At 35.0% G+C, this 11,705-nt stretch overlaps 1 protein-coding gene across 3 annotated transcripts; it reads right to left on the bottom strand.

Annotated features, from left to right (window-relative positions):
- Positions 1-212: 212 nt before the first annotated feature.
- Positions 213-7,011, bottom strand: otx2a (orthodenticle homeobox 2a). 3 transcript variants are annotated; one of them, XM_042761992.1, is made up of 4 exons: positions 6,895-7,011; positions 2,658-2,775; positions 2,266-2,417; positions 213-1,407 (listed from the first exon to the last, which is right to left on the bottom strand). In XM_042761992.1, the coding sequence occupies exons 2-4, from the start codon at positions 2,752-2,754 to the stop codon at positions 619-621; spliced, it is 1,038 nt and encodes a 345-aa protein (XP_042617926.1). In that variant the 5' UTR covers positions 2,755-2,775; positions 6,895-7,011; the 3' UTR covers positions 213-618. The 3 variants fall into 3 exon arrangements, with proteins under 3 accessions (XP_042617926.1, XP_042617916.1, XP_042617910.1); XM_042761982.1 differs by lacking the exon at positions 6,895-7,011 and adding an exon at positions 6,541-6,690; XM_042761976.1 differs by lacking the exon at positions 6,895-7,011 and adding an exon at positions 4,643-5,053 and having other exon boundaries at positions 214-1,407.
- Positions 7,012-11,705: the final 4,694 nt, after the last annotated feature.

The following is an 11,705-nucleotide window of genomic DNA, read 5'->3' as shown; positions in this document are numbered from 1 at the left end:
AATAGTAAAAATTGAGTAACTTTTTAGCAATTTATTAAAGAAAAAAATATATGTTAATTTATTTGCTAAATTACTGACATTATTGAGATTTATTGAATTTTTTGCAATTTTGTAAAAGAAATGTATAGTGATTTTGAACCTGTTGTTTTTAACACATACAAGGCCCATAATTCTTGTTACATCAGAAGTCAAAAAGGAAATGAAAAACAATTAGTTTCAATTTTAAGCTTATATTTATTAAATGAACATGAATGCAAATTAGTTTTTAACATCTCACATAAGCTGTAAGGCATAAGTCACATTCACCTCTGTAAAGAAAATCATATAAAATTATTATTGCCTTCATTGTTTCAAACACCACATGCGTCTCATTTGTTCAGTGCGTCGTGTCGGGAGTGCGAAAAATTTGACCTTCGCTTTTTAATCTGTCCACCGAGGGCACATCTCGCTTGGTTCACTTTGGTTTACGAACCCTTGTTCCTACGTCTCTTCACCTGAAAAGCGGGAAAAGTTGGCCCAAAAGTCACTACTTCTTCCCTGTGGTGTCCGACATTGAGGAAAAGACTTTCTCCAAAGTAAAACAAACAAGTAAACATCAGGAAACAACACGAATAGTCCTTACAAAACCTGAAAGCGCCAGGCAGCCTGGTCTTTGTAGTCCAAGCAGTCGGCCGCCGCCGGACTGAAGTTCAGTTTCCATGATGAAGCCACGGCAGCCTGATCTTTGTAATCTTTGTAATCCAGACAATCAGAGGAGCTGAACGGCAGTCCAGCGCTGCCGTACCCTTGGTGAGAGTGGTGCGGGTGTCCGCCACTCTGCCCGATATGGTGAGGGTGGTGTCCTGACACAGCGGCGGTGCTCAGCTGTGTGTGATGGGCGTGAGGGTGATGGTGGGCATGGCCGGGCATCGGTCCCAAGTAGGATCCGCAATCCATGCCGCCAAAATAAGAGGCAGCGTTTGAGGTTGGGTAGCCCTGGGCATAGCTGGGAGCCTGGTTGTAGGGCATGGGGTACGACGGCACTCCTGTGGCCCCCCCACCACCTGAGATGGCCCTCTGCATGCAGGACGCACTGGCAGGGGGGGAGATGGCTGGGAGCGAAGAGGGAGCAGGAAGCGGCGAGACCGGAGCGGGACTCCAGATGGACGAGACAGGTGTTGTTCCTGAGGACGAGCTGCTGATCAGGCCCACCCCGCTAAGACTGGAGGGGTTGGAGCCTGAGGACGAAGACAAGGAGGATGAAGTGTTACTGGAGACGGCGGGAGGAGTGAAGTGGACACTGCTCTCTGACCCAGGGCTCTCACGGGACGGAGAGGATTTCTTCTTCACTGGACGGATCTTTGAACTGCTGCTGTTGCTGCTCTGCTGCTGCTGACGACACTTTGCCCGTCTGTTTTTAAACCAAACCTGTAGACAAGCAAATCACAGGTTAATGACTGTCATGCAAATATCATCTATGAGCTCAAATGTTAAGATCTGAACACCTAAAATATTGATTTAAATATTGATATGACTGCACCGACACTATCAGATGAGAACAAAATTTGAAGTTAATTGGGTTGCATAATGACACTATTGTCTTTATAGCAATTTACAACGACACTGACAGTTACTGAACTGATTTGAATCAACACTGAATCTGAATTAATCTGAATAATCTCGTTTAGAGCTACTTGTTTCATTATGGATGAACTTTGCAGCACTGAGGCAGTGATTGAACTGAATTGAATCAACACTGAATCTGAATTGAGCTGAATAATGACACTATTGTTTTTTGGAGAGCTGCTGTAGCTGAACTGAAATTGTCTCATATTTTATGAACTTTGCAACACTGGCCTGGTAACTGAACTGAACTGAATCAATAATGAACTAAATTGAGCTGAATAACGACTATTATCTTCTGTAGGGTTGATTTACAGCTGAAATGTAACTTATTTGATAATTGATGAACTTAACATTTACACTGTTTTTTAACTGAACTGAATCAACAATAAACCTCCTTGAGCCAAATAATGACCCTATAGAGCTGCGTTAGCTGAATCAAAGTTGTTTCATAATTGATAATTTACAATGACAGAGTTACTGAACTGAATCGAGCTGAATAAAGACTATGACGACACTAACATTACCATTATTTTCCTGTTTATGAATGTAAAGCTGCTTTGAAACAATCTGTATTGTATAAAGCGCCGTATAAATAAATATATGTGACTTGACTAGACTTAAAATCTCTCAGCATTAGGAAAGTGGCACAACAACACCCACCTGCACTCTTGACTCAGGCAAATTGATTTTCAGAGCAACCTCCTCACGCATGAAAATGTCTGGGTAGCGCGTCTTAGCGAACAGATTCTCCAGTATGTCCAGTTGAGTGCGAGTGAACGTTGTTCTCTCTCTTCTCTGTTTACGAGGATTTACTGCAATAAGGAAAACAACTTTAGTTACTAAATTATGTCTATAGATCTTCTCCTGCCTTAGTTTGAAAAGTCATATATGCACTTTAAAGTCAAGGTGCTTTTGAATCATTTTCGAATTGACATAAATTGCATGCTTAAAAGTACTGCAAAGTTCTCAGTTGTTTCTATTTTTCATAAAGACACTGCATTAAGAAACTATTTAAATGTTATCTTTCAAAAAAAATAAAAATATGTGCTTACCCGGATATCCCACAGAGGGATGGAGGAGGTCCATGGTTGCCCCGCTGAGCCCCAGCCCGTTCATGGCATAAGGGGCCTGTTTGAGGTATGACATCATTGTTAAGCTCCAGAGAGACACCTGCAACAATAATCAATTATTTAATAAATAATTAAATTATGGCATGCTCTTTTTTCTTAAAAAGAGCATGCCAGTGTTTGGAACTGCCAATAATTTTATCAGCTGTATCATACATGTAAATAAGCTTAATAAAATAGTATTTGGATATATTCAATACACAATGTCCAATTGTAAAAAAACATGTAAAACGCATGTCACGATAATGATCAGTCTGAATGACCAACGTCTTGACTTTAATGATCTATTTTTTTCACACTCGACTAATCAAGGCCTTAACACACTAATTGGCCATTTACACGTCATGCCCCGCAAGCGCTCCTGAATGACGCGCCGCCGCCAAATGTTTGATCTTTTCTTTTGTTTACCAGAACGTTTGAAAGTTGGCGGTGCAGTTATTAACTTAATTAATTGTCGTTTTAATCTAACACATGGTAACAGATAGGCCTACAACGAGCCGTATATATATTTTTTATATGATTTGGAATATAGCCTATAAACTAAATTAATTGAACATATATCCTAATATTTATAAAACAAGTTAATTATTAAGATCCAGTCCATACGGAATTACTGAATTCACTTTGAATGAAGGCCCCAAAAGCGATAATAGAAAACTTGTCGTATTAAAGAAAGCTAATATACAGATTTTGGTTGTATTCACAGTACTTTTTAAATGTGTGTATATATGCACTGAAAAAAGTGTATATATATATATATATATACATACATATTTATATATATATATATACATATACACATATATATATATATATATTTATATATATATATATATATATATATATATATATATATATATATATATATATATAGCCTTTTATCTTACATCTCACAGAACGAATGAATGAAAAAATAAGTAAATAGTTACCTTTATTTTTTAAAACGAAATGTGCATCATTGAATCGAATACTTCAATTATTCTCGCTAAACATAAACCCCTGAATTTGCAATAAATAAGGAGGACTAAACTATGTTTCATTCCAATGCGCATTTGGAATTATTTGGGAGGACTAAACTATGTTTCGTTGCAATTGTTATGAGGCAATAGTACAAATGTATTAAGACAAAAGTTCTGTAAATTACATGTTGCGCTTTTTCTCCGTCGCTCATGCCTATGAATGGCCCCATTAATCCCACGCTGAGGACAGATAACACAGGTCTAAAGACTCCACAATCGAGCTTTAACTATATGTAAATGCAAGTGAGTGTGCAAATTATTCTCCATAGCCATTTAGATTAGACCCAGAGGGGACTCCATTTGCAGAAGAAACCTTATCAGCTAAATAAACGACAGACTCTCCTTTTCTCCTTGCACTCAGGCTCTGCAAAGTTTGTTAAATACGACTAAAATTGCGAAGTTCTGAAAGACACAAGTAATTATATATATATATATATATATATATATATATAATATATATATATATTAGATATACAAGATAATTTACATTGAATCCCTTTTTGTAAAATACAATCGTTAAACTAAACGTAATGAAAATTAATTTTTACTGCTGCCTTATATTTTACGGAAAAGCGAAGTGATGCCTAAGTTACAATCTGAACCTGCAGTTAAGTTTACTGCACTTTTAAACCATTCTGAAAACTTTAAACAACTTAATGAACCAACTTAAATTGCAAAATTAATTTTAATAGCTGCCATATATTTTACGGAGAAGCAAAGTGATGCCTAGGTTATATATATATATATATATATATATATAATATATATATATATATATATATATATAAAATATATAAATAAATAAATAAAGAAACAACCTTAATTGTGCGCCTTAATTGTGCGCCTGGATTTAGATTGGTATTAAAACATATTTGAAACATTTAGCTTTACCTCTTACTCTTCTGTGCTCTTTTTTTTTTTCTTTGAGATCCGTAAACTGAAAATCCACAACACCAAGAAACTCTTATTGGAGAGCAGTTTGGCCTCCAGTTGATGATTGGAATAGCAAGAAAACAATCAGCCACAAACTTCACAAGAAGTTCCCAATATGATGACAAAGCCCGTCCGCAGACAGTCAGATGCAGTGGCTCGAGAGGCTCGTTATCCACGCGTAATATTAAGGTGATAGCCAGGGCTGAAGGATTGAGATTGATCACCTTCTTGATGGCCTGTCCGTCTATGAGCAAAAGACACCTGAGGACCCGCCCACCACAGCCAATCAAAAGCCTCGCTTGTCCTTACAGACGAACGCTTTATCCAATCAGAACGAAGACGCACTCATTAACTCCTCCTTTCGACATGACGACATATTAACCTGCCGTGCGATTGTGCGAGTCCGAGGAGAGTAAACGGAGTAAATTTGAATACACTTTTAATTCGAGCCTTTAGTGAGCGTAACACTGAGGCAAAGCAAATACAAATGATAAGAATACCATTTTTAGTTCGATTTACCGTTTGGTCGGTAAAAAATTGTCGTTTTTTAGTGACCAGATCTTTTCTGAGCATAAAATTTACCTATAAAAATTCATAAAAGAAGCTCATCCACGCATGCTTTACATATTTTTTTTTTTTTTTTTTTTGGTATAAATGTAAATAATTAGGCCTATTATAAACATGCTTCAATAAATTATTTTAAACGAGATGGTCACAAACTTTTAAGTTAGACCGTTATTAGACATGCGCCTTCCTTGAGCCTATAGGCTATCGGTCAATAATTTGTTGTCTGGATTTTTTTACGTCATTCAAAACTACGTTTAATAGCCTACAATTCATGCAAAATTACTGAATTTATTAAAATAATCCAGATTCTATAATTAAACTATAAAAGTCAAAAAGCTAAAAAAAAGTGGTGTGACTGTGCGGAGAAAAAAAAAAAAAGTCTGACTGTGCGGAGAAAAGGCGTCAAAGGCTGCAATTCTAATAAATAAATAAATAAATAAATAAATAAAAAAAATAAATCAAACGAAACTATATTAAAATATTAACATGTACTTTTAATATTAATTAAGAAAAAACAAAAAGTTAAAATAATCTGTTTTCAAAATCTTAATCAAAGTCAGTTTGGTGTAACCAACATGCAGTTGTTTTGTTGTCCACACACACACACAGACAAAATATACAAAACATAAACAGAGGTGAACCCCTAAAGATAATATATATATATAATATATATATATAGAGGTATATATAAAGACCCTATATACTGTCAATCATTATATATATAAAACCATAAACGGAGGTGAACCCCTTAAGAAAAAAATTAAATAGGCGTAATTTTTTATTTTTTTTATTTTAGTCACATGGATTTACAAACTTCTTGATTAGGTTATGACTGAATAGATAAGAGAGAGAGCGCGAAAAGGAAAAAAAAAACAAACTTTCGTGTAGCCTACTTAGGCGACTATAAAAATTTTTTTTTTTTTTCGTGTAGCCTACTTAGGCGACTATAAAAAACGGTATAAATCTTTATGAATAGCTACAAAAATTTACATAAGTCACAAACTCACGATGAGGCCTACAGACAGAGCAAGTCAAGACAATTGATAATCACAATTATCATGGCTTAGACCTATCAACAAAATTAATTACCATACCACTTCACAAAATCAATCACCACATTCTACTGCTCAAGGTCTGGCATTACGTTGGCACCCAAAAGAACAATGATGAGATACATTACAACATAAACCCAGGAAAAAGAGCACCAACTTCTGTGAACAATTTAGCACGCACCAAAAACTGTTAAAGAGGCTCGTTCCCGTAAAATCAAGATATCTGCTGGCACTCACCTATTGTCCAGGGGTATTTGTGTAATCCCAAAATGCAGTAGAGTTTCCTGAGCAGTATAAACCCGTAAAGCCGCGGGATCAGCCGGCCTGAAGCGAGTGAGTGTGTGTGTGTGTGTGTGTGTGTGAGAGAGAGAGAGCCAGCGACAGTGTGTGCGTGTGTGTGAGAAAAAAAATAGAGAGATATATATACAAACAGGGATTGTCGTGTCCCCTCTAAATTTGTTCTCTTTGGCAGGCGGATTGTCGTGTCTCTTGTAAATTGTCGGCGCTTATTAAAACGATGGTGCATAAAATCCCCTGTAAATCCCAGAGTGGTCAGAAAGCACGAGCGCAGTGCGCGCCGATGTCACTCACCGCGGCTTCGATGAAAGAGGAAGAAGCAGGAAAGTCTTACACCTGGATTGCGGAGTTCACGGAGGCGGATCAGCTGCTAGCCTGACTTTCCATGCCCTGCTTAAAAAAAACATTTAAATCTGGCGGAAATAAAAATATGATATGAGATTTCCTAAAACTAGAAGTTTTAAATCTCTTTTCTCTGTTTAATCTAATTCTGTGTTCTGCCCTGTTTAGGTTTATTTATATACCTGACAATAACTTCTTCACCACCAATAACCTCTCGACAACACCATCTATCGAAAATGAAAATAAAACGTGCTTCTGAATCGGAAGGGAAGACAAAAAATTTTTTGCGTGTGATTTTAGTTCCAGCATCTTGTGTGAGGAAAAAAAAAAATTCGAAACCAGACAGTTTGAGGTCCCTGTTCTTAAAAAAAAAAAGAAAAAAAAAAAACGAAACCAGACAGTTTGAGGTCCCTGTTCTTAATGATTAAAACAGTTTTGTTTAACTTTAATTTAGATGTATTAATATAAAATGCAAGACTAATCATGTAAACATACTTTACACAAAATTATTGTTAATAACACATATTAAATCTTAAATCATGCTGTTTTTGTATTTGTTTGTTTTACTCATGTAGGCCTACTTTAAGTAGGCTAATAGTTATTTACACTTATTTATTCGTAATACTTTATTTTATATGAGAAACAAAACATTTCTTAAATTTTATATAAAATAATGATATACCAAAATACAAAGAAAGAATTAAAATTTACAAATCTATTAAAAAATAATTACCTTTCAAATTAAAGAGTCAAAAAATAAAAATCAATTTAAGCAGATTTTCCTCACAAAAAAAAGATAACTAAAATAACATTCAAACACTACAACTGTGAAAGTAAAGTGTCTGAAAATAAGATGCATTCAATTCAGTTGTGTCATAATGCCCCGGGCACAACAAAAAGGATAAATGCAGTTTTATTTTATTATTATTATTTTAAACAGCACAAGGACACCTCCAAAAAGCACTAAACATAAGCATATTTAATAGGCCTTTAAAAGTTTACTTTAAGATAAATGTGCATTTGTAACATAAGCTCAGGATCAAAGACACCATGACAACTTCGTAGTGAACAAATGTGGCACAGATGAAGCACAGCAGTGATTAGATATGAGAGCTCACTAACTGATCTAAGCTTTTGTTCGGGGGAAAATTAAACTGGTAGCTGCTGCCAGCTTCCGTGAGGAGAAAACACAAGCCCGCCTGCAGCTTTCAGCTGATCTCAGTTCAGAGTTTACATTTAAAATCCAGATAATGTGACTGCTTAGAAACAGAAAACCAGATCAGAACCATAACCTGAGACACACACAGGCCCTCGACACTTAACCTAAATACATTATTCAGGGACTAATAATAGGTTGTTTGAGTTGTGTTACATTGCAAACTCAGTACAGCATGGTGTAATAATTCACAAGGAAGTGCATGTTCACAATGTAATTTAATAAGCATCAGTAATTAAATTTAACCTGCCTTTTTCCAACTTTTCACATTAACCAATCACTTTCCACAAAAACCAATTACTACAAGAAAACAAAAGTGAACAAAAAAACAAAAAAATTTTCAGAGTGAATATACTGATAATGCCTGAATTCATAGAATGATACTTGAGTCCAAAGTTATATAATTTACATATCATTAAAAATAAAAGAAAATTCATAGAATGATACTTGAGTCCAAAGTTATATAATTTACATATCATATGTTGTTAATAACATTATGTAAATATCCTGATAAAAGAAAGCTCTGTTTTATATGATGAATTTCTAAGTAAAAAGCATCATTACATTAGTTCAGCGTTATTTTAGTATCACTATTATGCTATTATTGTTTTTGTCAATATTATACAATTTAATTGTATATTTTCTGCTTTTACTTCAATTTTACTTCAAGTTTTAGTAATTGTGTTGTACATTTTTTGTCACTTTTATTAGTTTTAAAAAGTCTCTGTAGTTTTTTATTACTTTTTATTAGTTAATTTAGTTTTAGTTATTTTAGCACTTTAAGATAAACTAAATGAAACTAAGAAATGTTTACTTAATTGTCAACCAGATTAAATGTTTTTATATATATATATATATATATATTATACTTATATATATGGCAACCAGCTATATATATAATATTATATATATATATATATATATTTTATTTTGGTTAATGTTTTTGTTACAAGTAGCAAAAATGTTTGATTTTCATGGTTTTGGTTTTAGTTTTTGTTAATGATAGTGATAACCCTGGTGACGTCACTTAATGATTGAGGAGAAAAGCCAAACACTCACCGTGAGTGTGGACATGAAGATAATGAAGAGGAGGGGAGAGCAGGGGAGTGTGGAGCTGTCAATCACAGCACGGGGATCCCGCCCCCCTCATTAGGAGGGTAAATAGAAGGGAGGAGTGATGAGAGGTAGAATGAGAGAAACAAGACTCAGGAGAAACCAGATACACAGCTTAAACACACACACACTCATACAAAGACACACTACACCACACACACACACACACACACACACACACACACCACACCACACCACACCACACACACACACACACACACACACACACACACACACTCAAAATGACACTACACGACAACAGAGTTTTGGCTCCCATTGACTTGCATTATATAATGCAATATGATGTCCATAAAATGAAAGTCAGTGGGAACCTAAACTCTTTGGGTACAAACATTCTTCAAAACTTCTTATTTTATGTTCCAAAAAAAAAACCCCAAAAACATGTGAGTGATGACAAAATATAAAAATATTATTTAACTTTACAACTTAAACTTTAAATTTTATGTCCCTCACACAAACAAACCATTTGATTTCAGTTCCTCTAAAAGCTATCCCTTTTCAATCAAACTACATCAAAATCAATAAAATAATTACAACTTTAATTTCTGCCAGACCATAAATAATGACAATTTTAATTCCTGCCTGAGCCGTTCCTTTTCAAGCCAACTTCATTTCTGTCACTCCAGCTTTTCTCCTAAATATACTGTCTCAGCATTTCAACTCAACACCTGGAAACAAACACGAGAGGTTCATCTTAACAGGAAGAGCACATGATTTAGCTGCCAACGTTTCGTTTCCTTCAGGTCTGTCTTTCTTGGCTTGCAAAGACTCACATTATACCTTGCATGGCTGCCATAATCTCTCTCTCTCTCTCTGGGTCTAACAATGCGCTTCACTGGTTACTATGCAAGCTCACACAGCCCCACAAGAATGTGCAGGTTCAGATCCTCATGACCCGCCCCACAGAAACTAGAAAGAATACAAAAAAGAGAGGGATTAAGACCTGCCTGCAGGTCCCAACGAAGGAGAGGAGAGGAGAGACTTGAAAACGGCTCTATTGATAGACAGTCCTGAAACTCACTTCCAGTGAGAGGAAAATGCCATCTTGGCTGTCATGATACTGAGTCAGTTGTAGTACTAATGTGCTTCTAAGGCAGAAATAAAAGAATACTGTTAAAGTTTAGCTGCTTTGATGTTGACATGACACTGAACATGCATCATCTTGTTTTTTTATTGGCTGTGTATGAGAATTAACACAACATGAAACTTGCATCTTTGCAGTATAAAAAGACACTTAATGCTTATTCAGATGCAGACAGATACAGACTTTTTTATCTTCTACATTTACTCAGTAATTTTGTTGTTTTTATTAAATGTATACACTGTAAAAAAAAAAAAAAAAATCTATAAAATAACAGAAAAAGTCTGGCAGCTCATTACACGGGACATTATCCATTAATTTTATGGACATTTCTGTTACCTCTAAAACAATGCAGTGTAAAATTCAAAATACTGGTAAAACAACTGTAAAAAAAACAAATACGTTAAATTCTTACAAATTCTTACAGTATTGCGCACTATTTTTTTTAAAAAAATTTCAGAGTGTAAATCAAATTTAACTAAATGAAAGATTTATTTAATTTAAGGTTTATTTAAAGTTACAAAAAATATTATAATAAACATTCTATGCAAATTATTATAATAACCCTTCTGTGCAAATAGACCAAAAATAGAATCCAACATGTTATGATGACCTCATCTTTGTCAGTTGCATTCTGAAAACTAAACATTCCATCAATGTCCAAAATGGGTCAAAGTCAACTGGAGATCTTCAATTTCTAAATAGCATTTAAACTGCTTGAGGAGCATCAATGCATCTGTGCATATGCAAAACAGGCCATCATGTTACATTTGAACACGTACCTTCTCTTGTAAATATATATGGTGCCCATAACATATGATGATATATGGAAATTACAGACATAAGGAAACTCTTCAGAATCATAATTTTCTGAAAAATAAACACTGTAAAAAGTGAAAATTTAAGAGGAACTGACTTTGAGAAGCCATTTCCCCCTGAGCTGACCCTCAAAGATTACTTTTGCTGTTATATCTTAATGTTGTCAGATGGATTCAGTCATATTATATAATATATGAACCATTACACATCTAACACCCCACATTTGCAGTGCATTTTGAGTCATCTAACAGGTCACTTTGTAACCATATTCAGAAACGTGAGCAAACAGCAGTCACTTCCTCCTCGTAAGCACCTAGTTAATCTCTCTTTCATAATCTCATTACTTGATATCACACCAACAGATTATGACAACCAATCTCCCAATTACCATGTGCATTAAAGTGAATTGAAAAAGTTAAGCCATCCAGTCATCAAACTAATTACAATCTATTGATTATGGATCTGAATCTTTATCTCGAGCTCAGCGGATTCACCATGGCAACCGACGCAGCG

The sequence above is a fragment of the Cyprinus carpio genome, chromosome A1 (assembly GCF_018340385.1).
Source record: "Cyprinus carpio isolate SPL01 chromosome A1, ASM1834038v1, whole genome shotgun sequence".
Classification (NCBI taxonomy): domain Eukaryota; kingdom Metazoa; phylum Chordata; class Actinopteri; order Cypriniformes; family Cyprinidae; genus Cyprinus; species Cyprinus carpio.
This window is presented reverse-complemented; position numbering and strand designations above follow the sequence as displayed.

Coding starts and splice junctions, on each gene's coding strand:
- otx2a (XM_042761992.1), bottom strand. CDS start 2,754: ATGATGTCATACCTCAAACAGGCCCCTTATGCCATGAACGGGCTGGGG. Junction 2,418..2,657: donor TCCCTCTGTGGGATATCCGG/GTAAGCACATAT, acceptor TCCTTATTGCAG/TAAATCCTCGTAAACAGAGA. Junction 1,408..2,265: donor TGCCTGAGTCAAGAGTGCAG/GTGGGTGTTGTT, acceptor GCTTGTCTACAG/GTTTGGTTTAAAAACAGACG.